The sequence below is a fragment of the Dendroctonus ponderosae genome, unplaced genomic scaffold (assembly GCF_020466585.1).
Source record: "Dendroctonus ponderosae isolate FM_Combo_2020 unplaced genomic scaffold, Dpon_F_20191213v2 Dpon_F_20191213_2, whole genome shotgun sequence".
Taxonomy (NCBI): Eukaryota; Metazoa; Arthropoda; class Insecta; order Coleoptera; family Curculionidae; genus Dendroctonus; species Dendroctonus ponderosae.
In genome coordinates, this window is record NW_026018165.1 from 16439323 (window position 1) to 16466110 (window position 26788).

The window sequence follows — 26788 nt, forward strand, 5'->3', positions numbered from 1 at the left end:
TGCCCTCCCCCAGCAGATTGGACCCGGCAGAATGCTTTCTTAACAAAATATCACTGTCAGGATGATACAAGAGCGGCGACGGCGGTTCGTCATGCCTTCTGAAAGACGGTCATTACGGTTTTAGTTCTGCCCGAACGATCGCCAATGTTGCCATCAGCTGCTCGCAAACGAAGAAAAAAACATAATTTTCGTCGTCCTTCTGAGCCTTATTGTCTGAAGAATGAACCGGAAACCGGCATGACTAGAGGAGAACAAAGTCGCTGAGAAATCCATTGGAGTAAAATCGGGTAGTCAACCGGCCCAAAACATTAACACCGCGAAAATTACATGGGGAATTTTGCACATTTGATCAATCCCACTTCCATTGTCTTACACATTTGTTTTTTTTGGGTGGATACATTTTTGGGCTCGAGAWATCAATAAAAACCACTTTGCGCGGTTACATAAAATCCCAATGTATCAAAGCAAAAAAATATTTCACTSAAAACAGGAAAATGATTTCCCGTTTTTTTACACTCGGCAACAAGGCTGAACCTCAAGGTACCATACATTTGCGGTCATGTTCTTTTCTATGGAACCTACACATTCACATTGTTAATCCGAAACATCTCAGCGCTTGAATTCCGATGATTACGAACGATTTTCGGACTAGGAAATTACGGATTGTAAACAAAAACTACTCCAATTTGAGTGAAACTGGCTCTAATAAGCGTCGATTTTCGATCGCTATTCGCGGCATCTACAATAATTTCGATTCGTTATGGACCGAAACTATGAAGATTATAAGTTTAGTTGTGTTCGAGGCATCCTGTTGCGTCTCTAATGTAGATTAAAAACCGTTATTAGGGCTGGGCGATGGCAATTTATTCTCCATTCCAAGCTTCGGCCGAAGTGCAGCGGTTTTAATTTAATTATAGCATTGAACTGAGGTTTCGATTAACCCTAGTCTTCAGTTGTAATTTGCTTTGGTCATTTTGTCAAGTTCCAACACATTCTTATATAAATTAAAAAAAAAACACTGGCCGTTAAGTTAAGAAACGATGTAAACCGTTTTGCAGTTGCGTAAATTTTCGGCACAAGTATTTACATTGGGCCAAGGTGCGAACTTTTTATCTTTATTTTTAATTTATTACATTCAACCAGCTCGTCGTGAAAATAAACTATCTGACTATGATCGGCCATCGTTTCCGTGCACACATAGTAGAATTCCAAGCACTTTATGCTGTTTATCTGCGGATCTCTTTGCCAAAGTGTAGCGATCTTTAAAGGTGCGCACTCATTTACATAATGGCCCTCCTAACATCACATTATACTGTTGCGTTTGTTTTCATTTAAAACGGTTTTTTACCAGATTTTTATGCATTTTTTCAAAGGCATCGATGTATATTATTTTTCGAAGAATATTAAAACTAGACCTTAGAAGAGAATTGAAATACGTAATTCCAGTAGAAGAGTTTGGGACTGGATTGAAACTCTTTTTGGTTTTGAAAAATTGTCGTTTTTTGTTCCCAAAAAGGGTAGAAACGTCGGATATTTTTAGAATATAAAGGAAGTTTAAATCAAGTCCCAAACCCGCTACCAGATCAGACAAAAAAAATAACTTTTCCATCGTTCCAAGATTCGAGGTTTGCAAACAGTAATTTCGTTCATTAGACATATTCGAGTCTAACTTGGACATTTTTGAAAAACGGGAATGATAATTTTAGTATTCGCCGAATTTTCTTTTATTTACAGACAAAAAAATTACAACAAATTTAGTTGCTGACTTTGTAGGGAACTTTTGAGTCGTTTTTAATGTAAACAAAGAGATTAAACATTTGAATATGCGATTATTTTTCTTTGCAGTATTGTATAGATTAAAATAAAATTTAAAACAAATTTTGTTGTTATTTTTTGTAGTAAGAAACGACGACTCAAAAGTTCCCCACTACAAACCCAATTTTCGTTCGTTTCGAACATTTTGGAAGAACGGAAGTGAAATTTTAATTTTTGGCTGATTTTTCTTTGCAGAAGTTCCTAGATTAGAAAAAATTATTGACAGCAAATTTAGTTGTTGATTTTGTAGTAGGAAACTTTTACTCTTCAAACATTAAAAAAAATAAGAATTAAACCTTGAATATTCGCTGAATTTTCTTTGCGAGTTTAGAGATTAAAATAAAAATAATTGGCAACAAATTTAGTTGATGGTTGGGAACTTTTGAGTATAATAGTTTCTAATTTGAACATTGAAAAAAGAAATGAAATTTTAAATTTGCTGATTTTTCTTGATTGAATTGAAAATGATTCACAAAAATTCAGTTGCTCATTTTGCAGTAGGGAAATTTTGAGTCGTTTCTAACTTGAACACTTTGAAAAAAAGGAATAAGCATTTGAATATTTGCCAATTTTTCTTTGCAGAAGTTTACAGGTGAACAAAAAATGCATTCACAACAAATTACGTGTTGATTTTGCAGTAGGGGACGTTTGAGTCGTTTCTAACTTGAGCACTTTGAAAAACAGGAATAAACATTTGAATTTTCGCTGATTCTGCTTTGTAGAAGTTTATAGATTTAAAAAAATATATTGATAACAAATTTATTTAATTGTTGATTTTTTAGTGGAAAAGTTTTGAATCGTTTCTAACGAAAACATTTTTTGAAAAAAAAGGAAACCAATTTCGATGATTTTATCTGCAAAAGTTCAGATTTAAAAAAATAATAGATTTTTTTGTTTTCTAGAAAACAAATTTGAGGTTTCAGGACAGCTAAGATCTAAAAGAATCTAATGTTTTCCAATTATGAGTTTGTATGAATTTTAAATCTGATGGTGGCGCTGTTGTCTCGCCGAAACGTTATAAAAATGTTTACTTCAGTTTGACCGAAACCCAGGAAGGAAAAGAATATCGTGATATTTTAATTAAAAAATTTCCCTTTAAAAATCATGTGTCGGTTTGGTTTTTGCCCAGAAAGTTCAGATTCTTTTTCAAACTTCACCAGCCTCCTCCTGTCTTTAGGTCTTTAACCATTAAAAAGGTATTTTTCTTAAGCTGTAACTTGCTGGATTATTGACCCAAACTATGATCAATTTGCAGGGAAAAATTGTATGTTTGAAATATTCCTCCGAGCTGTTCGTTTAGTACTTAATGTCTGCTGCTAATCAGTTAATTTTATCGAGAATCCCGTAACAGGCAACGTGACGTGTTTGCAATATTTACATTGCATCGACTAGGTGTAGTGGCAATAAATCAATTTTAGCTAATCAGTATATTAGAGACAAACCAAAACTGAACGCTTGAACCCGTTCATAATGCAAACAATTGAAAGGTAGTCAAGTCAGTGAAAATCAAGTTACCTGATGTTTCTGAGCTTAATTGGGAGCAAATTCACTTTTTGTTAAGACGCTTAAATTTTTTTTTGTCATTTTTATATACCAAACAAGGCAACACTACGAAAAACTAATTTTCATCAGTGGTTCTTGTCCATTTTCCTCACTCAGCTGATTGATTTTGCAAGATCCGCTACAGGGTTTTGAAGAGTTTTTCTACTCTTATCAGCAAAAAATTCTGATTTTTTTGAACTTAGCAAATTCAGAGAATTTGAGCGGCATCTGGCCAATCTTGAATTGAATGGGCGGAATTTCCCATAGAAAGACAGTCGAAAATTCGCCTCTCCTCCATTATACAGGAATGGGCCATAGTTAATGTTCCGTGCAGTTTTTAGCCGGGCATTCTTAACAATTCGTCGTACCGGCACCGGGACAAATTTCGAATTATAGTTTTTAGTTGCGTGTTTTCTTCATCTTCGAGCCCGTCTCGGCTTTGCTTCGTCAAGCCATCAAATCAAGAATACCCTGTACGAGTTTTTGTTTGGCCGCCAGCAGCGGCGGCGCGCTTTCCTCGTTTTTAGCAAACTGTTCACATTATATACATGATAATCGCCATATTTTTTGCTACCCGGTTTAACAATGAAGTGAAAACACCGAGTCTGCAACACCCGATAAGAGTGAGTTTTTTTCTGAAGGACTAGTTTTTGAGTGAATTTGCAGGGGCACAACCATGAGAACTTGTACTTCCTTTTTAGGCTAGTTGAAACATTTCGTATTTATTATTGCGTTTTCTAAGTCTGCAGCATGTCAGAGAAGGGTTTTTCTGCGTGGTTTTTGCTATTTCCACCTAATTATGTTCTGGGATATAAAGTAAAGTAAACATCTCAGTTGCAAGTTGCTGAATGTAATTCCAATGATATTTCTTCACTAACTGGAAAACTGATTGAGTGGTTTGTCAACAATTGTTTAAATTAGTTCGGGAAATGCACAGTTTTTCTGGACTTGGACGCTAAACGTGTTAAAACTTCCCAAAACTGGTCATTTCAAGACCTCCTTCAGGAAAAACGCTTGTAATTAATAACACGTGAACAGGGTCATTCAGAAATTGCTAACCACATTCAGTTTAACTAGTTTATTTGCGGTGAATTGCAATCGAGAGAATTTATGAGATATTTACTCAGTCTTACAAATCGCATAAAACTTTCGGATGATTTTTATCGCAGATGGCAGATACGTAAACAAATGTAAAATCAAAGCTAACTTTGATATACATTAAAGCAAGTAGAGGGGCTTTGATGTTTGAGATTGTTTATTAGTCGAAAACAATTTGGAACCGTTTTGTTTAAAGTTGGCGTCGGCGACTGTTTTCTGGGCACCTTTAAAGTTAAAAAATAATTATTTATGTTACACTGGAACGCGCAGTTTTTGCTCGCTTCTGTGTTAGCAAAGGGGGCAACAATTCATCAAAAAATCGCCATTCACGTCGTGGCTGATCGTCCATCGGCTTAGAAATAATAATTCGAATTTTTTTACTTTTTCCAGATACATTTGCTGATCGATTGCATGTGAATAGAACGGACAACTGGAAACTAACAGTAAATGGTTAGAAACCGAAGTTTTCGGCTAAACAAAAGCCTCTTTGGACTTGAGGTAAAAATCGCAAAGTTCCAATGATGTAAGCTTGGGCAAATGATCAAACTATTATCGTTTTATTGTGAATTGATCTATCTAGAGCCGGAACGAACAACCGCTGATGGAACCAATAAACTGGCACAAAACAATAGTGTTATCCGCAATAAATAACACATTTTACGGTTCAAATATTACAATTTACCGGTGTTTATGACAGACTGGCGGCATGGCACACAACACGATCATATAGAAAGGATCACGATATCACAGAACCATAAAGATAACACAGGTATTATGATAATAGATTCGTAATTACCTCTAGATCGGCATTGATCTGACTGAGATGGCCTATCCGATTCGGCATTAGTGTGGAATTGTATCCCAAATTCTGGCACATCTCCAACGAGATTGTTTCACATCTTTCTGCTGCGGAATTTTGGATTAAAGCAACGATGCAAAAAACCGAAAGGAAAATCAAAGTCTTCATAGTGGTGGAAACTAAGCGCGCCAAACTGTTAAAAGTCACTAAAAACGATTGGCCAACATTCTCCTAAAGCATTTTCCACGTAAAGGCACTTTGGTTGTTCGAGTTTCTGTAACAGACGATTTTTTCAATACAACAGCGGACTTCTTCTCTACACCCGGACCGAAAGGGACTAGTTTTACGTAGCGTTCTCAACACGAACCAGGCAATAAACAAAAACCCATGACTAACATTCTCCTAAAGCCTTTTTCAAGAAAAGGCACTTTGGTTGTTCGGGTTTCTTTAAGAGACGATTTTTTTCGACAGAACAGCGGCCTGCGCTACACACGGACCGAAAGGGACTAGTTTTTCGTAGCGTTCTCAATACGAACCAGGCAATAAACCGACTGACGGACGGAGGAAAGAGAAAATAAATGAATGCCGCTTGCTGGGCCCGATACAAAACAACCGCTTTACAAAAGATAAACTTTTCAGTGTAGAGATAATTTTTGGACTGAGTCGAGTCGATAAAGGCGCAGCCAAGCAGCTTTCAATCAAAAATCACATGCAGCGATCGGAATTTGGAAAATTTGAAAAAACACCAAGACTTAAAATAAACGTTTGCAAAACTTATCACAAAAAAATTGCAAGTAGGGAAGGACAAAGAGTAATTATCTAAGTGGTCAGTGACCTCATAGGTAATCCTTTTATTAACAAACTAACAACTTTTCTGGTGGTGTTTTTTGCGGGTTTCCACCTGTTTACACGAAAAGTAGTGTATTTCCATAACTTAATAGTGACTGAAAAACGCATTTCCGCAAAAAATACCACTAAAATTTGACGGTAACGGGATTTTCTCTAAGGAGAGCATATTGTTAATCGCAAATGCTAGGGCCTGAAACAGTAGCCAAACATTTATCAAAGTTTGAAAATTATTTTTTTGCTCCAGTCAACAATGAAGTCTTAAAATTGTATTCAAATTAAAGCAATTGTAAAGAAAATCTGTCTTATGCATCTCCCTGAATTTTCAATTGTTTTATTAGATTTTATAGTCTTTCATGAGATTATCGCGCATTCTAACACATATTGAAAGTACGGGCAACCGAAGACAATTAAATTAATTTATTGCTCTAAAACATGGATAAATTCTGCTTGAAAATATAAAAGCGGAAGAATTTCAGCTTGAAACAATCTTGGATCTTCCATGAAATCATCGGGAAAATAAAACGGCCATCGATAGTCCATAAAATAGTTAAAAATGTCTTAAAACTACGCAAAATTTGGCATAGTCTTGCCAAACCGCTAAACCCGTTTTTTTAAGGAAATTATATCCTTTTGTCTCGGGGGTTTTCCCTTTAAGTCTGTTCCATTTTGCGTCACTCGTTCACTTCATCTTTATTTTAGATTTATATTTTAGTAAAGCGATGCATGTCAAAAAAATAAAATAGATTCACAAACAATGTTTCAATGTTTATCAGTAAATAATGAAATACATTTAATATAATAAGTCCCGAACTAATTTTAACTTATGAAAAGAGAAAACTTGTAATGTTTTACAGAGACGATTTTTTCTGCCTTCCATTGCCCTCGAACTGATGCGTTTTCCACACAAATCTTCAAACCTTTTATATTTCCGTAGAACTTTGAAAAATGTATGTGTAGTTTCATCGTCTTCAACTTGCAAATTAACAAATTTCGTTACTTTCCAAGTTCCCAAAAGCATTTGAATAATATAAATTCAACCTCCACTCTCCACTCAGAAGTTTCCTTAATGCGAAATTGAACCTCAACTTTCAAAAAACATTTTTCCAGAAATTTTTCTATTTTGCACTTCTTTCCTATTCATTTTACGTCTATTAAACACAATTATTTAAAATTAACTTTATTCTTATCGAAAATCAAAAACGCTCTGTATGCCAAATAGTATATAGAGAAATATTCCACTGAACTCGACCACTGTATTATGAAAGGCAACCGACTAAAAGCGTTTCTTGATCGACATGGAACAGCTATAATTCACTCCACGTTTAGGAGGAATGTTTGAAGGAGATCAAACAGTCATGCCGCCACAGTGGATCAAAATGGCTAGAAATGCGACAAAATCATGCCGATAGTTTCGGCTTTCTGTAAAAAGACAAAAATAGTTTTGAATAGCATTTAAATTTCACATGTTTGTTTTTATTGCCCAGACAAATTTCTAACTTGTAACAGATTTTCTAAAATAGCAAATTATTAAATTAGAACAGTTTTGACAGTTAACGCCAGTTTTCCTTGTTTCATGTTCAAATCAATCGCGCTAAACGACAGAAAACAAATTGCTTTTGGAAATTTAAGGAATACAACGCAAGGAATTTTTTTTTTTTGAAAATTTTTTACACATTCTCACTTTTAGTGGAAAAGTTTCTGAACCATTTCTTGAGTAAACTCCTTCAGTGCATTCAAGAAACCACAATCCACATCCTGCTCGGTTCAATCAACAGTTCGAGAAGCAACAATTTGTCTCTCAAAGTCCTGCAAAATATTGATTAGTTAATAACATTTCCTGTTTGATTGGCTGACCAAGCGATTTCATTTTAATCATCATTAAAGTCAATGGCCAAGCATTACGAATGGCCTGCTAAAGTGTATTCGATTTTAGCTATAAACGCTAGTTCTCCAATTGTATTGCTGCCCCAGCAGAAACATGGCTCTTTTAACATATGCTAATAGCGCAATAATTTATGCAAAGTATTTTTTTTCGAAACCCATTTCATGCTATAGATAAGAAGTGTTTGAATAGCAGGATTTTGCAATTGGTGTGAGAAAAAACTACGCAATTCGTTTATTAACCAGTGTCTGTCTGTCTGTAGCTTTATTTAGCCGTTGCAATACGAGAGATTTTTGATGATTTCACAAAAGGCTCAACAGCTTGGGAAAATTATTTGCTACTTTCTAGTTGCTCTTGTTAGAGTGGAAACAATTAAATTCAACGCAGGGCGAACATGTTTTCTATATATTTTAATCAACAATATCATAGGTAGTAAAATATCGTAACAGCTATAAGAGAAACAGATTGCACAATCCGACCAATAAGAAAATATACAATATATGTCTAAATGAACAACGAAACGTGTGTCTAGCGAGTGTTTGTTTGGGAAAGTATATGCAGTAGACGATGCTGATTATCTTCTTTAGGCCATCAAACTCCACATCGCTTTAGACACAAGTTTCATCGATTAAATTTTAATTACAAAATTATTACTAAGTAAATTTATAGCGCAAATAATTAGCAAAATGTACTTTAGCTTGTTTTACCTGCGCTTATGGGGCATTTTGCTGAATATTTTGCTATTCTACACTCCAACCCTCTTTACTTTATCCCTCAGCCTTTAATTTCTACAACTAAAGCGAATCCTTTCAAATAAATACTTAATGTACTATTAAGTATTGTCAGTGCTTAAATAATGTACTTTTTATATTGTAAAACTGTGCTCTAGCTTAAGTAAAGTATTTATTAATAAATATATAAGGAACAAACAGCGTTTTTTGGATATCTTTATACTACTGCTAGTTGGTAATATTTTTTATTTTATGAAATGGATAATTGAATAAGAAACGACAGCAATGCCTATAGTTTCGTTGCTTAATTGCTTAGATTTTCCCTCGTCAGTTTTGGTAAACACCTCAATTTGAACACAAAAACATAATTAAATGAACGCGGACGGGGATTTTGTAGGGTGGTCTGCAGGTAAAAATTTCAAGAGTTAATGGGTCCATTCGACCAGTGTTGAACGCACGGAGCCTTTAAGATAAATCCTGTTATAGAACTCTTGTTTCGGCATTGGTTTTGCGGCAAGTCACACTTGGTAAAGGAAACATCTTTAACACCTTCTTTTAGATGTTTGCCTAACAACCTCTATAAAATATCTTCCTGGAATGGTAATGAATCGGCAAATTTTGATTTTTTAGGTGTTGTTAATGTGGCTTTTCTTTCTTAAGTTTATACTTTAAAAGTATACTGAAAAACTGTTTGCATGAGTAAAGTTAATCCGCATTCAACATATAGATAAGCCAGGTTTCTTGGTAATGCGAAATGAATACGGTCAAGCAAACCTCTTAACAATCTGAAGAATGTCGGAGTAAACCGTTTCAAAGAGATTATGTTAAGCGATTCTTTTGGATGTTTTCGAAGAATCGACTTTATGAACCAGAATGTATGTGTTTATTTGCCGCAAAAGTGCAGGATTAATGGACGAGGGCCCGTAACATTGCAGAGAAAATTTGTTTGATTACAAAAATGAGTCCAAACCCCGCTTTTTATTAAATTTGTTTTTCGAGTTTACCTACGACGGAATTTTAAAGTTATTAAGTATTCTAGCTAAGTTTGAGTTCTACTAATCACAATGTCACAACATCAAAATGCTTAAAACAACGGTAAATTTATACCTTTCGTACTTAGGCACTGCGAATGGGTTTCGGACGTGGTTAGAGAGCCACAAGGTATGGAATCATGAAAAAAAGTGTTTAGTAATTGAAGAAATTACATCTTGTGTCCATAACACCTTATTAAAATTTTCCCCAAATATCCATGTTTTTGTGTGTTGGTTGCCTTTTTGGGAAAGTTTACGCCACAGCTTGTGGTTCCAGAACAAATTAATCAGTTCTTTGGTATACTATAAAAGCATTCATAAATTGCCGCGCAAGAAAAATTACATTGGACTAAACCCAACTATCTGCTCTGAAAAATCCCTTCTCAAAACACTAAGTCAGCTTGGCTTTTTCAATATTGGAGATTTCGCTCGCTGTAAAACCTAAAATGCTCTGGATGGCTTTCAAATGCCCATGGCTGTTTTCTTTGTCGGTTAGAAAGTAGTAAACGGCCGATTTCAGAAACTGGAGGGTGATTTCTGGATCAATTTTGTTGCGGCTTTTGGCCTCCATTAGCTGACGATACATGGCCTGAAAGTTCCTTAAATTATTATCTACTTCAACCTAACGCCATAGTGAAATTCTAGTAGAAGCTTTAGGGAAGCAAAATGAACAGGCAGAAGCAATGGACAAACAGAACATTTTAATATGCAATCAACTGTTCCAAGGAATCAGTAAAACTGCCTAAAATAGTCTTCAGGTGCTCGCCTAAGAAATGGTGCCTAAAAATTGCGTTCATGCACAAAACATTAAACTACTGGTGCTTTTCGTCTTAATCTAGATCGTAACGGGTGCACTTTTTTTAAGTATGTTAAGGGTGTTTTACCTTACGTGCACCGAGCACCCAAAGCGACAGCGCTTCTTTGGCGCTAAGTAATGGTTGATTAGAAGTCGACGCGTATTCTACGTCCTAAAAAAACACATGTAAAGAAGCCAACGAAGTCGATCTAGGCCAAACATCACACAAAAGTGCGCTTTTTTCAATGCTTTTATTTGTTTAGTTGACGATGCTGATAAATTCATGTAAAAAATGCTTCAAAGTTTAGTTTGGTGAATTTTTTTTCAGGGTTTTGCCCACATTTTTTGGTTAGAACCATTAGCCACTCCAGATACAACTAAAGCAATGTACATTTAATATATTTTTTTATAAAACAAACACACTGATGCACATGGTACAATCGCCTGATTTATAATGAGATTTTGTTACTGCAGGTTAGAGATAGATTAATGGCAAATTATGACTTTCAGGTGATTTTGGTTGCATTTACCTTAATATTTTCGAGTTCCATTTTTGTTACTTGCAGCTCGTTCAGCAGCTCTGGCACTGAAACTCTGCTTGGTTGTCTGGATATTTCCATTACCTGTTTTAAGTTAAGTTCACATGTTAACAAACAAAAGTCGGTATGTTTTTAGTGCGATTTCAACGAGAAGTTTCTTTAACAAAGTCGCATTGCATTATTGTTGAAAGAAGCTAAAATTGAAAACGGCGTTTTCTCCGGTTGCTTATCAAAATCAGTAGTTAAAAGCTCTGCTTTAACTTTAGAGGCTTGGAACATTTGCGCAACTTTTTCGGTTGCAACGGTTTCTCAAAACTTCCAAGTTTTTGCTCAATTTTTAACGCCTTTAATACCAAAAGACGCTTTTTAACATATTTTTGTCAAAAACTTTTGAAGTCAATAATCCAGGAATCCAAACTTGACAAATGATTTTTTTCAAAATTTGCAGATCTTGTTAATGAAACTGAGTAGAATTTCAGTGGTTCACAAAAAAAATTAAAAAAATCTTCCAGAAAGACCAGAAAATAGACCGTTCTCCTTTATGCCCAAATGTTGCAAACTTCTCAAGTTGCAAGAGAGTGGGTGCTTTTCTATTGCAGTTGAAGCTGAAGATCCAAATCGAACAGAATAAAAAAGGTTAAATTCGCATAACTGTTTTTGGGTTTTTTAGACAATAACGTAATGAAACATACGCAGAGACGGTACACTTTTTCCGTTATTATTGTTAAGAAAACTTACGGCATTTTCCTGCTCAAGCCTTGCAGCCGCCTGCCCTTGCGAGTACATCTGCAGATAAGTTTGCTTGGCCTTGTCTTCCTGCTCCTCCAACCTTCTGCTCGCTTCCTCCAATTGCAATTCTAGTTCTTTGATTTTTTCTTTGGCCGAATCCAACTCCGGAACCAACTCCCAGTACCTAAAAGGGAATAAGTTTGTAGCTCTATTGTCCACCAACTCCTCAACATATTGATTTTAATCTTGCTATTTTACCTGGCATTTATTTCTGTTATTCGTTGAAGAAGTTCCTCCACTTTATCATTGTGCTTTTGCTTCAAATGATAAGTGTCTTCCTCGTGCGTTCTCACCAATTCCTGAATTCTTTTCTCGTATTCCATTATCAATTTGCTCTGTTCGGACGATTTCTCCAAAATGCTCATGTGAGCCGTGCAGCCTTTGTCTGAAGTTTCAACTAGTTTATTCTTGAATGGCGATCTGCAATGATTAGACAAGTCGAAAATAACGCATAAAATATAGTGGAAGGTTTTACCTAGTGTAGTCGTCATTGGAGTGGATTGAGGAGTTGGTGCCGTCCTCATAATGACCAGAATCCGCAAAAGAGTGGTTCAAATCGCTGGGTAGATGATGGACTGAATCAATTACATCTGCTTCAGGAGTGGTGTCTTCACTGGTGTTTTCCTAGCGAAAGTATTGCGAAAATAACGGCATTCTTGGAATAAAGTGACTTACCCTGACTGTAATCGCATCGCTACTGTTGGATTTGTCTTCAGGAGAGCTTAGTGCTGCTTTATAAAGGCGCAGCTCAACCACCTCTTTGGTTAGAGCCACAATATCACTATCTTTTTGCTCCAACTCCTTCTTGGCCTGATGAAGAAGATGCTTCAGCTTTTGGACCTGTCTTTAAAACAACTACATTATTGGGCTTCCAATAGGGGCTTTCGAAACTTTCTAGTTTAATAAGTGTAATAAACTTCAATTAAATGCGCGAGTAATTAAAGAACCGTTATCGAAGTTGAAAAAAACTGTTACCTGTGAGCTCTTTGGGTGGGAGTTAAGTAATCCTCTCCTGTAGAGCCCGCATGTTGATTGCAATGAAAAACATACCTAAAGTGATACATTAAACAGTCAATTTCAACGCAAAATTGCAGCCGGAAGCAATTTATTCTTCAACTTACTTCATACTTCTTCCTGAGAAAGTTGTACCATTTCTGGCCACACTTGCATGATCACAGGATGCCACACTGCTTGCTACAATCAAATTTAGTAAAAATCATTAACAAAGTTTCGGATTTACGTCACTATTCTTGGTGGTTGTGAATGTTAGCTAGACGCATAATGGTTACGCTTCCTGCTGCATTATTTCTGCATATTTCCTGTTTGCCGTCATTTTTTCCGGTGATTTAGATGGTTTTAAACAATGGGTTTACTTGCCTATGCTGGTAACGCTGTCAGTATCCCACGAATCCAATTGGCTGGACGAATATTTCTTTATGTGTCCCGGCGAAATTGAGTTTCCCGATGGTGAAGATATGGAAAGAGACGGTGATTTTGGGCTATTTAGCCGGGTGTTGGACAATGATAATGACTGCAAGAGAAACTCTGTGTAAATTGATGTTTTAAAAGGCAACGAATTTTGGAAAAGAAGCTTTTTAGAGCGAATGAGTGCGAAAATAATTAGTTTTTCACTTTTAGACGCCGAAATTATCAACTTTTTCCATAACGGATTTTCTCTGCTAGATATCTTCCAGAAAATTTGGTGTTTTCTTTGTGGTAATATGTGCATTTACTTATAAGAGAAATTGGTAAAATTGCTGCAGAAACAGCTGGAAATTGTCGGGACATTTGATTAAACTTGTAGACGAACATAATTAGTAAATATACGAGTCACGCGATTTCAAATAAGCGAAAGTGAAACTTTGAGTTACGTCGAAGAAGAAAGATAAACAATTCAAAGGCAAATTTACATTCGGTTTGTTTGGGTTCATTGTTTCTGAGTGAAAATTTGCTAAATTAATCGGTTTGACTGTTCAACAATAAGGAGTAGGCGAAAAGTTAGTGCGACCTGAAAAAAAAGTAAATTCAAAAAATCAAACAATTGCTAAAAGAGAGCACCAAATCTTTCAAGAAAATCATCGGTATTTTCTATCGAATTTTTTAAAGTAAAAGAACATTTTTTCAATCGATTTCAGGCACGTAATGAGCCGCACATGGAAAGTGTTTCCAAAATAACCCAAGCTGTTCCTTTATTATTCACTAACTTATGGCTTGCTATTGATTAGTTTATTTATTTAGCCATATTCAATGGGGAGAATTTGCCTTTTTAAGGGGGTTTGTTTTAACCGAACTTCTGCTGGAACGGCTGCTTCGGGCTTTTAGAAATCGTTCTCCCAAAGTGCCCAAAAAATTACCAGTTCTTAAAATATTAAATAATTTCCATTCCTGCTTATTATTGATTTTTATTAATTATCAGAAACCCCTTTTAATTGCAAAACCGTCACGAAAACGAAAGCTCATGAAGGTTAAACCACTTTTTCTCTGAAACCTTTTACATATTAAGTACATTGTTGTCACTAGATTATTTTATCAGTATTATCAACAAGTTTTTAATAAGTTATTGATTATTATGCCAAAAAGAACAGTAATTTATAATGAACATGAATTCAAGCAGCATTTCCTCATTATACATTGAACAGTCGAGTTAGATAACCGACTAATTTTTATGGTAAATCGTGCAATCGAAGTAATAGGTTTTATGCTTTAAAATTGTACTTTCTTGCATGGTTGCAATAAGCTGGAGTTAAATATGTTGAAAATGTGCAAAATTTCTACTAATTAAGACATATAACCAAGCCAATTAACTTGTTATTTAGCTACCAGTGATTACGATTTCATTGAAAGGTAAAAACATTATATGCGAAATAATTCATACAAAGTAGCAGATTAAATGGTGCATATTTTATAGACCTTTGAAAACTGAAGTCCTTTTACTTGACTTGAAGTGCAAATATTTAGAAAAATCACCTTCTACAGCATCAAACTTACCTACTACCTTTAACGATGCAAACCATGCAAGTGCGAAAGTTACCCGTTGCCATTTCCCCGATTTTCCCGATATTTTATGATAAATTCTCTGTTTAATCCCCATATATTAATACTTACAGTATCTGACACTCTCCGGAGTGTTTCATTCGATAACTAGTTGAATTTGAAAAATTGCCAAAGAAGATTATTGGTCAAGAGCACGTTTACTAAACTAGGCCACAGTAGGTCGATTGCAGAATCATTAGAATATGAAACATAGGAAAAACGAGCAATAATTAATCAGAGTGTCTGTGTGCCACTAGTTCACATTGTCTTGTTTCAACTAATTGCTATTGTCACTAACTGGTCGGCAAATAAAAGAAAGCCACCTGACTTGGCAGGCGTTTTTTTCCCAGAGATCAATGTGGCAATTTCCATCGGAAATTAAAAATGCTCCTGCTTGGTCTAATTGGTAAGCGTTAAATGTTGCGTGAAAATCGGTCTAAGTCCATTCTAAGTTTCTAGAAATTTGTTCATTTCGATTAATTTACAACAACAACGAGAGCTTAATTGATTGGTTGCTCATTTATATGGTGGCCGAATTAAGGCCGCAATCAATCCTATACAAATCGGCAACAGTTTATATTAACTGTTTTTGCAAAGTCAGCAAACACCGGCTGCTTTCGAGGCAGAGAAACGCAATATACAGATAATTCATTTGCGTAAAACTGGTAAAAACACTAAGATTTTTGAGAATTTGAAGCTTTGAACGAGCAAGTAAACTTACCAAACTCCTGATCCTTCCCGATGTGTCGTTTCCTTGCAAGCAATCGGTTTCTGGTCTACAACCAATCTTGACTGAATTAGGTCTATGAGGCGCCGATAGTTTGCCTCCATCCTTACCGATCCCTTTTTCACCCCTCTCCATAAACGAGTTTCCCCGTTGCAGTGGAGGATTTTTGGCAGACTTCCTGCTTGTTCCTGCCACAGATTTGTTTCCTGTTTGGCTCAGATCTTGGCTATCAGGAAACGGGAATGGTATTGATTAAACCGGGGCGTTTGCATTGTCGCGTCGATTACACCGAGAGAACATGACCAGGTCCAACGAAAAAACGTTGCAAAACCAGAGAAGTTTGAAAATTAATATTTTCCGTTCAAACCTTGCTCTTCTGCTTCCGGTTCCTTTCGACCAAGCTTCCTCCTTGAAATTCCTCACGTACATCTTGGGCGTTCCTTCTCCCTTTAGCCGAAGACTATTATGTCTTCGGAAAGGGATGGGAGATGACGGTACGGGGATTTTGGAATCGGGTGGCGTCGATAGCTCCTGATGGTTCATGATGGTGTCCAGAGATTGCGGCCCTGCAGGGAACATTTTTCCGCTCATTGCTTCTAGGTTTCAATTTAAGGAGGGCGCTGGAAAATTCACTACGTTTTACTCAAAGTGCCTTAAATAATACTCGCAACCTCCTTAAGAGGCAAATTATTGCGTTTTTAAGCGCTTGATTGAAGCTTTCAGCTTGCCCCCATTGACTAGAGTCTTCAACCCGGCTAATCATGCGTAAAATTCGACTTCTGCATGAAATGGGAGCAAAGAAACAGTTTTTTGGTCGTGGTCTATCAAATGGACCGAAAAAATTGGTTTCTCTATAAAAAAAACAGCAGATAAACAGGATTGTAAGAAGTATGCAAAATTATCGGGGGTATTGATTTAAAGTCGAAAGTACTCAAGTTAAAAAAATTTCAAAAGGAAATTTAACAGTTTTTCTGAAGACGATGCTCCAACAACCTCTTTCATTTCAAATTATTGACTCGTACAAGAATAAATCAAAGAGCTGTTGTTTGGGCTAGTAAACGGCATGTTCTTCCCATATTTTAGGTAAGCCACATGATTCAGGGCATGCTTACCATTATGGACCCTGTATATCCCAAGTGAAATGCATTTTAGGTCGTTTTTGGACCAAACATCTGTAAACTGGAGAACTACGCGTACTGTAATATTAAGTAAAAACAAGGCCGCGCTACTAAAAGTCGCTTATTATCGCTGTTCCCACACAACTGATAATCTTATCAAAAAAATGTACCTGCTGTTTAAAGTTGACAATTTTCTATATAGAGTGAAGCTAATAAAATGCATTGTTCTTAGCAACATTAACATTTAAAAAAATGCGGGTTCCAAGTTGCTAAATCCGAAAGCCATTAACCAGATTAGCAACAAGTGATTATTTATTTTCAATTGCAATTTTTTCCAAACTCGAAAATTGAAAAATTTGTGCAAACTTGCATTTTTGCAGTTGGCAAATGACGCTCATGTTGGAACTGTTGCAAGCTCCTCTTACGACCAATTTCATCGACATTTATGTCCCACCCGGTATGTTGCACATGAAATTAAATGCAAAATTTTGAAGAGCATCATTTTTGCATTACTTGTGTACTCCTGTTTTATTTCGGTATTTCCGATCATTTTCGCGAAAATTTGCTTTAACGAGCGTCATGTTTTGCTAAGACTAAGAACGTTTTCTTCAAACCAAAAAGTCATCAAGTGCAATGCATTTAATATTGCGTTTAAATAGTTTGCACACATTTAGTACAAAACTCTTAATAAGCAGTAAAAAATGTTTGAGTTAGTTTCATGAATTACACACTAACCTAAAAATCAGGAATATTTAAAAACATTTTTACAGTTTCTCAAAGTTTAATTTCCTCAAGATCGAATATCGTACCAGATATACTACATTTACCAATACAAATGTCTTAAAACTGCTAACGTTTCGAGCATTTAGCCTGACGTTGTAAATAATTCTTTTCTAACGTTTCTCAAACACGAGCGCCTTACATCTTCAGTGGTTGCTGTGCTTTCGATCTAAATTTTGCAAACTTTCCAATGAAACTAGCGAGTTTTCTGTTGCCATTGCCAAAGAAACATTTTCCTCAAAAAACCCGAAAACCCACCACGTTCGGTAATTGACTAGAAATCTTGCTAAATCTCCTAAATGAAAAGTAAATAAAAACGGTGTTACTGCAAGGTAGAAAAATACGCAGCGTCACTAATTGAATAAATTTGTAAATTTAGTTAAATGCCAGTGATGGCCGCATAAATTGTGAAATTAATACAGGGCGATTAAGGTTTGCTGTCGCCTTGCTCACTTGGAAAACCAACGTTTTTTGTCCGTCTTTTGCTTCTTTTATGCTGATTTTTTGTGCGGTTTCGAATGTTAATCAAATTATTTCTTCTCAGTCTATTCTTCAGTTTCACTAGCAATTCAAAGTTGTATTTCGATCATAATTTTTCCTTGTGCCGCCTGCCGGTTACAAAATCTCTATTAAGTTATATATTTTCCTGGCAATATAATGTGTTGGCGTTCTATAAATATATCTTTAATCTCCTTTCGCTTTTAATGCATACTTTTTCATACATATACAAAAATTTAAGGTCAATTGTATATTTTATTATTTATAGTTGGCATGCGCCTGATTCAATTTCCATTGCGAAAAACCTTGAAAAAAGCCGTTGAAGTGTGACGTGATAACATTTCGCACCGTCCAATCAATAAGTTTTGCCCCAAATTGGTGGATGTTTTTTGCTACTCACCCGCGTGAATTTTTCTTAAAAACACACCAGCCAATACGCGCAACACGCAGTTAAGAGCGGCACAACCGGATTCGTGCTTGGTACCATTTCTTGTACCCGATTGAAGTTTGTTACACTTTTCAGCTTGTAATTCTAGAAACAACATTAATTTTGGTTCCCCTCTGGTTGCTTTGAAAAAGGGGGGTTCTCAAATACCAACTCTCGCTATCGGTCGACTATGACGTAACAAACCGGTGTTTTACCATATAATGAGAGTTTTTTACCAATGTTTTTCCTCATTTTTAAAGTGTTTTACTGAGGCTTTAAGATGGAGCTTGTTGGCAGTTCAATTAGTGTATCAAAGACAGGACAGAGGGTTTTAGAAAAAACGCACAAAGTGTTAAATCTGGTTATTTTTTGGTGTGCCGTTGATGCAAAAGCAAGAGAAATGCGTTACATGGTGTCCATTCTAATGCTAGTTATTGCGGTACCGTGGTACTACTTAAGCAAGTGCATTCTGGTACCGGCGGTACTCAGTTACAAACCATCATCAAGTAAAAAGCGTAGTTTTAATAAAAACAATTAAGTGGATGGTAATAATGGGTGGATTTGAAACAGTAATTGTATAGGAAATTATCAAAAACTTGGCTAATTTTCAAAAGACTTTTCTTTAGTTTGTGGCTGCAAGCAAGAGAGGATTTAGGAGACATCAGGATTTTTTTTTGAAGGGTTTGAGAAAAAAGGCAAATTCAAAAAAATCATCTCTGAAGAACTGAAGTTTTCATTATTTTCCCGAACTTTCTATGAATTTTTCCGAACCAATCGCTTCAGTGAACAAAAATGAAAAGTTTCAACCAGCTCGAAGGACCACAGCCTGCCTTTGCCGCTTTTTTACTGCCTTCAATAGAGTTTCTCAACCAATTTGTGTAGTTAATTATTGATAAATTCACTCAAACTTTAATTTACTATTTTCTTATTATTTAACGGTACGTTAATGTCGTTAATTCAACCTGAAAATTGAGCAATTGGGGGGGGGGAAACATAATCAAACGCACTTTCTTACTTGCCTTCTTAACTCCGTTATAATCTAATCTGCAAGGTTACGAACAAATAATCTGGCGAGTCTAAAATTGGCTGAATTTACAGAATAGACTGTAAAAAAGGATAATAGCCATTGCTATTAATTCAATTAATAATCAAACAAACTTAATTGCGCTTCTAGAAAATATACGCAAACCGATATTACAACACTTGTGCTGTTCTTTGGGTGCACGTTTTTCTTTCCAACTTTCGCGTCCCAAAAGCGATTAACGCCGATAAAAGCGATCAGGTACCACTAATGAAGAGACCCGACATGACCGCACTACCGATTAGCACCGGAAACAGACATACGAGTCTTGCATTAAAAAAAAATCGAATTTGTACTATTTACTTGCTAAAAATAGCGGATGGAACTGCCGTATGCGAGTCATGTTCTACATAAAATAAAAATAAAAATATTAATTTGTCGAATGAGAATTGATACAGTATCGACTGTTATGCTGTCAACTGATTAATCGTAAAGTGGTCTTCTATATACAATAAATACATTTTGTTATGTGAAACGTTTGTGTTAACGTTCGTTTGCTCGTTCGCTCCTCTTGGACCAACATTCGCGACTGTTTGAGAACAAAGGAAACATTTGAATTCAATTAAATTATTTTATTCTATGTTCGGACTCCGATTATTATTATCCGAGCGAAAAAATTACTTAAGCTTGTTTCGAAAGTTGGCCTAAAGGGTCTAAATGGTCTTGTTTCGAGTGCATCAGACACATGAAAAACGGGAAATTTCTTAACTTCAAAGACAAAAGATCCAGACCAATCCATTGGGAACATCTAGATGAATTTTTATTCATTTCGATCTGCTTGAAAATATGTTGACGATTTTGAAATATTTATCTAAAGTTTATTAAGTGTTATTTTGCTTATGCAACATCCTTTGCGTGTTTTATTTAGGTGAATTTTACCAGGACATGGATTGAACATTTTTGACACTCAAATCTACTAATCAGTGAAGATTGAGTTAATCGAATCGATTTTTACAAAAGTTCAAATCTGGCGGTTGAGAAATTCAAAACAATTAAAAACGCTTAAACTAATTTACCTATTATTACATTATATTATTTAATAATTAAAAAACAATGTGAAGAAATCGCACGGTAAAAACAATACAAAATTTAGCTCGTACAATGAAAATAAAGAATAAATAATACAAATTCAAAAAGTGTCAACCCAGCTCCCACTATGCTGTTGGGTATTTCGCTTCAAAATTTTAGTGTTAAAAAACAGAATTTCCTCACGCCTTTTATTACAGATTGACAAAGAGTCTTACTTCAATAGATAGTTTCATGAACACTAATAGAAGACGCGAGGAAATCGTCTCGTAAATCGCTTTTACAAGACAAAACTTTTTCGGCAAAATCCCCAACAAAAAAGTTGAAAACATGAATCCGCCTCAACCAGTAGAACTTAACTAAAAAACGCCCAAAATACACTTAAGAAATGCTCGAAAGAAGCAGTTAAAAGGCAAAATCGGACAGTTGAAGCCGGAAGGAAGGAGACGCCCGACCTAGACGTAATCAGAAAGACCATCGCGTCACTACCATGGTACTTCCAATGGTACCAAACCATGTTTAGACCAGATTTGCGTCCGACAAAAATGGAGGTAATTAAAGTGCATTAAGGTTCAAGTGAGGACTTACGTCCCACCGGTTTCACTCATGGCTAGTCGTCCTGCTCTGGTACCATCATGGTAGATTTCCCCCTCCACCAGTGGCACCCATTCGAAATTGTTTGTACAGTCCGAGGAAAAACACTTTGAGGCGGCAACCTTAGTGGTCAATCACTTTTTTTAGGATTGATTGATTGAATTTTTTTGGGGAAAGGATTTTTGTAATTTTGGGTACCAGAAGCAGCTAGGGAAAAAGGGTTCTTCTTCTCCGGCCTCCGGGTGTATTAGTCATTTGGTATACAGTGACTAAACAGTGATGCGGCAAATTGAGAGAAAAAATTAACAAAACCACGCAAAGGTGGACCAAGTATAAATGAACCCAATTAAGTTTTATTGGTGGTTCTGACTGTACGTTCACGGTTCGCAGTTGTAATGCAGTTAGCCCACGATTGACTTAACGAAAGTTAAAAACTTCCTGAGTCATCAGCGACCAGCAAACAAGTACGACTAGTACGAGCCAAAGACATACATAGACCAGTTTTATCAGTCAATAGTTGTGTGTTTTGTGTTTTTACTCATTTTACTGCTTTTAAGTTCAGTTGGTTCATATGGTCGCTTTTGGTACCAACGGTAAGTTGCGAAACATCAGGTTCTCGTTTAATAGTTTGCAATGTTTAAGAGAGCGCACGAGGTTATTTCAAATCTTTCTGATCGATTTTTGCCTGTTTTGCTCAAAGGCTTATACGAGCGGCTTTAGCTTAAGCAGAAGCAACCGGAAAATGTAGAATTTTTTTACATTTCATGTCTGAAATTTACTATAGAATTTCCTGAACTAAACAGAAAAGTGTGGCTTGTGGAAAGTGTCTACAGCGATAGAAAAGGCGTAAATTTCAAGTGACTACTGAAGATGATAGGTAGCCATGTGTGCTAGCGAAACATCGAATCCTTTGAAAGGGCAAACTTTTGATTGAGTCATATGCAACTGACGAGGACTAATAGGTCCGAAACGCGTCCTCGGAGTAGCACGCAGTTATAATATAAGTGTTTTATTGTGCCGTTTTGCCAGCTGTTTATTTTGAACAAGTTTAAAAAGGTCTTTAATTCTAAACATTGCACTTAACTGTGATTATCACCTGCTTCTTTGTTAATACGGTCATTAGTTTAACATTTCTGGATATCTAAAAAGGATAACTCGAAATGAGTCAAAACAGTTGATAGTGATAGAAAAACATCATTAGTTAAAGGAAAGACGAATGCTTTTGCTACAGATTGTCGAATGAGAGAACATTATTAACGTGAACACTAGAGAAGCAAAGTAAATTAAATACTTTCTAAACTTAATGTTAGAAAACTTCTTAAGCAAACAACTTTCGTCACATTTCACGTGCCCTTCACACTTATTCGAATAGATTAGAAATCGCCAATATCATTCCTATCAATTATCCATTGATAAGATATGGAGTCACATTTAGTAATGGGAAAACTTGCGCAAAAATATCGGAATGTTGATCAATTTCGAATATTTCATAGTCCGAACATCTGCATTTGAACGTGCTTTATTCGGAAAATTTGCCTGAAAATGTGCCAACTTGTGAAGAACTTCTTCATCATGCTTCTGTGATATGAGGCAAGCCCCAAAAAGTCGCAGATTGATTGCATTATGTTTTCTGTGATATTGAGTCAAAGTGCTAAAGAACAGGTATTATGAAGTATATTTAAATATGTTATTTGAAGTGTTTTTAAATGTTTTTTTGTTAATGAAATTGGTGTTTTCGACATCTGTTTTCTTCGGATCATCGTTCATGTTCAATCATATGTATGTTTTTGTCCAATTTTTAATCTTGCCGCATTTTTGGTCTTTGATTTTATATTGTAGTTTTTCTTTGCAAAATTCTTCATTGCGCTTAATTCAGATGATATTTTCGATTTTCATCCTGGATCGTCCCTCTGATTCAGGGGCGAATCCAGGTTACGTAGAAAAATACAGTCTTCTGTTGTCTATGAAATTAGAAAAATTATCGTCGTTTTGGGCAAGGGTGGCGTAAGATTATTGCAAAATTTAATGTTTTCCGTCCCGTTTTGCATGTTTCTCGGAAGCAAAATTAGCAAGAACGCTCGTTTTTGGTAACGAACGTTTTTACATCATTCGAAAGAGAACTAAATGGCCTTTTTAGAAAGTTTTTAAGGAGTTTTAGATTTGCGTGGTTTTTTTTGTTGCAAAATCCACTTGAACATGACGCTGCTTTTTTCGAAGTATCTCAAGAACCATTCGAGTCACATAATTCGTTTTGGCATCGTTGGATAGAGAATTGAAAAGTCGATTCAGTCGTAACAACGTGAGTGAGTAAATTTGAGTGGTTTGGACCCAGAAAGCGAAATTTGAATATCAGACACTTAAGTGCAAGATTATGCCAAAATTTCATGTTTTCCGTCGCATTTTTGCTCATTTCTCGGAGGCAAAATGAGCAAGAACGCTCATTTATACGTCATTCTAGAGAGAAATAAATGGCCTTTTTAGCAAGTGAACCATCGATAAGGAAAGTTGGCAGTTTTCTCAAAAAATGCTTGAATTCAAGAAGTTTTAGATTTGCGTGGTTTTTTTTTAGTTGCAAAATCTACTTGAACATGACGCTGCTTTTTTCGAGGTTTCTCAAGAACCATTCGAGCCAGAAAATTCGTTTTGGCATCGTTGGATAGAGAATTGAATGCTCTTCCCTCAGTTACATCAGTCTATTTCGGATTTTTTTTTCACAAAATTCGTTTAATTTTAAAACGTATTCAAGAATAAACCGCAGGTAAACCATACCTGCTTTACGCGTCAGACAACGATTATCCTGCGTGCGATTAGTGCAAATGGGTCATAAGGCAAATAAACATTTAGTGCAGACTCTGCTTACTATATATAAAAGCGCATTTTATGATAATTTACAACTGAAGCTGGTTATCTGAGTATGTGATGCGTTTTATTTTTTAATGGCTTAAAGATTAGCGCGTTGTTTGGCAAAGCTGTCTGGATTCTCCCATTGTCGGTTCTTATTAATGTTTAAGCTAGCGAGGTGGCGACAAAGAAAAAAATGAGTCCAGAATGCATCAAGGTAGAAAAATAAGCAAAAAAATTAAAACTAAGTAAGTACTAGTCGCTAGATTCAACCTAGTTCAACGTTGTTGAATAATTTTCACTTTGTTTCGCCCTTTTCTCACGTGCTTCTATTTGATTCTATCTTATCTCTTATTCAGAAATTAAAAACCGTTTTGTTTCAGAGTGCGAATATGTCCGAATACATCGACTACGGTTGGAGGAATAACGACTTATTCAGCAAATCGATCAACAAAACCTTCTACAAGAACCTCACTGCAAGTGATAGGGAAGTGGCCATCAAAGCTCTAAGGAACGTGATAAAAAGTTGCGGCGACATCGAATTCAAAAATCACATAGAGCAAGATGAGAAGACGCTCCAAAAGTTCCTGTTTGCCCGAAAGTTTATACTGGAGGACAGTTTTGAGACGCTGAAAAACTTTTACTGGTACAGGAAACGGAATCCGGATATTTTTCGCGATTTAAATTTGGACTCTGCTGATGTACGGAAGGCACTAGAAAATGGTAAGTTTTTTCACAGAGAGTGAAATGCGCTAACTGTTGCTTTAATCCAGGCAAAAATTGGATGACTTTTAAAGAAAACGCTCTTCTTAAAGACACCTAAACTGATTTCGAGGCCACAGCACTTACGTTGAAGATTTTCAAGCAAATTTTCAAATTTCAAGACCGAAAGTGCTCCAAATCAGTTTAGCTGTCTTAAGAAGACAACAAGTTCAGTTTCTCGATCGATATCGACTAATTGCAGGATGGTTGATTTTTCTTGGGAACTCGGTCTGGGCATAAATTGGCTTGGTAAGCTTGGTAGCTAAAAAAGTTTTTCTTTTTCCTCACCACTGCCCAGACCGAATTCCCAAGAAAAATCAACCATCCTGCAATTAAGAAGACAATTTCTTCTAAAAGGCGCACAATTTTTTTTAAACATCTTTAGGACTACCAGGTGTACTAAAGGACAAGGACCGAAAGGGGCGATGTGTGTTACTTTTAACTGCAAACAACTGGGATTGCAGTTACAGCCTGCTAAGCATATACAGGGCGATGTTGGTATGTTTGGAACAAGTAACGAACGATTTGCACAATCAAGCCAATGGGGTGGTGGTCATTGTGGATTGGACCGAGTTTTCGTATAAACAAACGTCCCATTTGAAACCTTCAATTTTAAGACTGATGATCGAAGGACTGCAGGTGAGGTTTTAACTGTTTAAATTTTAAAAAATCAATCAGACCAAAATCCAATTTGAGTCTTGAAGAAGGTTATTTTATTATTATTAAGTTTATAAATATCCCAGTCTTAAAAACTTACCAACTTTTATTTATTCTGTTTTTGCAGGATTGTTTTCCAGTTCGATTTAAAGGCATTCATTTCATTGGCCAGCCATGGTATGTGGATGCGGCTTTAACAGTAATAAAACCGTTTCTGAAAGAGGAAATAAAAGAACACATTTTCAGACATGGAAACAATTTGAGCACATTACATGAATTAGTTCACCGGTAAGTCGAGTATATGAACAAGTTTTTAATAAATAATTTCATTTTTAGTCACTTTTCAGTTTTTTAATGACAGCATTTTAGCCTTTTTTTAGTTTTCAAATTTGTTAAGATGTTTTTTTTTGGAATCATTGCACACGTGGGAATATTGTCTTATTAACATTAAACAATTAAATTATTTTAATTTCTCGATTGCCAGAAAACTAGCTTTGAAACTGCGATGACTGCAACAAAACTGTTTTTTGCATGGATTAATTCTTTATAAATTCTGGACTTTTAGAGACGTTTTGCCGGCAGAATTAGGTGGCGAACAGCCGAGCTACAATCCCAGGTCATTTTTGGACTCTTTGGACACAAAAACCCTATCGGAAAAATCAACGTAAAAGTGCATTAAAAACTCTAAGTGTATGTAAGTGGGCAGTAAATGAGCAAAAAAGACTTGTGTAGGAATAAACAAAATCTACTTAAGTGTATTTATTTAATATTTAATTATGTATTCAGTTTTCCATTTAGTATTAGAAACCATCAAAGTATCGTGGTTTAAAATCAGTAGATGTGATAATGAAAAAATGATGTATAAAATATAATAAAGTATAGAAACACGTGCCTAAAAAGTCAATGAGTTCAGCGGAAATACAATACAGGAATAATTGAAAATGGAAATATTGAATTATTGCAACCGAGCGGTGTACGTGTTGCGTTTTTTCCATTCTATGAGTTTTTATTCGTATTTTTACAGAGCTTTTTAGTTGAATTCCAGCTTTAAATTAAATGTGACTAGCGTCGAAAATCCTGTAAAATATTGTCTTTATTTCCTTGTACGCTATTTTTTTTGTTCTAAATGGCGAAATTTTGCTGGCACATGAAGATTTCGTCTTGTATTAATTAGGGCAGCAGCATGTTTAAGGACGTAGCGAGTAGGCCCGTGTAACACTGTGTTGAGTTGCGCTTTTGAGTTGTAGCCGCTCTCTGAGTTAATGAGTTTTAACTCATCGGTTAATGCGTTAGAACTCATTTACCGATGACAGAAACTGCAATTTTAACAGCTGAAAAAAAGGTCATCAACATTTTTAGGAGAACTGCGCGGG

General features: G+C 35.8%; 3 protein-coding genes and 1 long non-coding RNA gene across 10 annotated transcripts in view; 2 read left to right on the forward strand and 2 right to left on the reverse strand.

Moving 5' to 3' along the window:
- The window catches only part of LOC109536652 (frizzled-4), a 13126-nt gene extending 7249 nt beyond the window's left edge, over nt 1–5877 (reverse strand). Inside the window, exon 1 of one of the 2 annotated variants that reach the window (XM_048663947.1) lies at nt 5252–5877. In XM_048663947.1, coding sequence (XP_048519904.1) covers nt 5252–5422 — 171 coding nt within the window. In that variant the 5' untranslated portion in view covers nt 5423–5877. The remainder of the gene's footprint in view (nt 1–5251) is intronic. The other variant, XM_019902963.2, reaches the window with a different exon arrangement.
- Nucleotides 3837–5258, forward strand: LOC125503493. The gene is made up of 3 exons (XR_007280910.1): nt 3837–3980; nt 4846–4978; nt 5036–5258. It is a non-coding gene; the product is annotated as an uncharacterized LOC125503493 (long non-coding RNA).
- A 2499-nt stretch (nt 5878–8376) lies between the features above and the next one.
- Nucleotides 8377–25590, reverse strand: LOC109536715 (protein quick-to-court). 4 transcript variants are annotated; one of them, XM_019903048.2, is made up of 13 exons: nt 25516–25590; nt 15999–16251; nt 15626–15857; nt 13249–13402; nt 12993–13065; nt 12847–12921; nt 12547–12715; nt 12347–12495; nt 12070–12291; nt 11821–11995; nt 11074–11166; nt 10632–10715; nt 8377–10336 (listed from the first exon to the last, which is right to left on the reverse strand). In XM_019903048.2, exons 2-13 carry the CDS (start codon nt 16220–16222, stop codon nt 10139–10141), a joined length of 1848 nt encoding a protein of 615 aa, XP_019758607.2. In that variant the 5' UTR covers nt 16223–16251; nt 25516–25590; the 3' UTR covers nt 8377–10138. The 4 variants fall into 4 exon arrangements, with proteins under 4 accessions (XP_019758607.2, XP_019758608.2, XP_019758606.2 ...); XM_019903049.2 differs by lacking the exon at nt 25516–25590 and adding an exon at nt 18428–18569; XM_019903047.2 differs by lacking the exon at nt 25516–25590 and adding an exon at nt 16744–16903.
- LOC109536716 (clavesin-1) lies at nt 21521–26304 on the forward strand. 3 transcript variants are annotated; one of them, XM_019903053.2, is made up of 5 exons: nt 21521–21748; nt 24380–24719; nt 25144–25397; nt 25543–25703; nt 25981–26304. In XM_019903053.2, the coding sequence occupies exons 2-5, from the start codon at nt 24389–24391 to the stop codon at nt 26081–26083; spliced, it is 849 nt and encodes a 282-aa protein (XP_019758612.2). In that variant the 5' UTR covers nt 21521–21748; nt 24380–24388; the 3' UTR covers nt 26084–26304. The 3 variants fall into 3 exon arrangements, with proteins under 3 accessions (XP_019758612.2, XP_019758610.2, XP_019758611.2); XM_019903051.2 differs by lacking the exon at nt 21521–21748 and adding an exon at nt 22539–22817; XM_019903052.2 differs by lacking the exon at nt 21521–21748 and adding an exon at nt 22579–22745.
- The last annotated feature ends 484 nt before the right edge of the window (nt 26305–26788 follow it).

Excerpts from the sequence above, each read along its gene's own strand:
- LOC109536716 (XM_019903051.2), top strand. The coding sequence starts at position 22,779 with ATGTTTTCTGTGATATTGAGTCAAAGTGCTAAAGAACAG. Across the intron at positions 22,818-24,379 it reads GTCAAAGTGCTAAAGAACAG|AGTGCGAATATGTCCGAATA; the intron begins GTATTATGAAGT and ends GTTTTGTTTCAG. Across the intron at positions 24,720-25,143 it reads ACGGAAGGCACTAGAAAATG|GACTACCAGGTGTACTAAAG; the intron begins GTAAGTTTTTTC and ends AAACATCTTTAG.
- LOC109536715 (XM_019903048.2), bottom strand. The coding sequence starts at position 16,222 with ATGAGCGGAAAAATGTTCCCTGCAGGGCCGCAATCTCTGGACACCATC. Across the intron at positions 13,403-15,625 it reads CGGGAAGGATCAGGAGTTTG|TCATTATCATTGTCCAACAC; the intron begins GTAAGTTTACTT and ends TTTCTCTTGCAG. Across the intron at positions 12,496-12,546 it reads GCGATGCGATTACAGTCAGG|GAAAACACCAGTGAAGACAC; the intron begins GTAAGTCACTTT and ends TACTTTCGCTAG.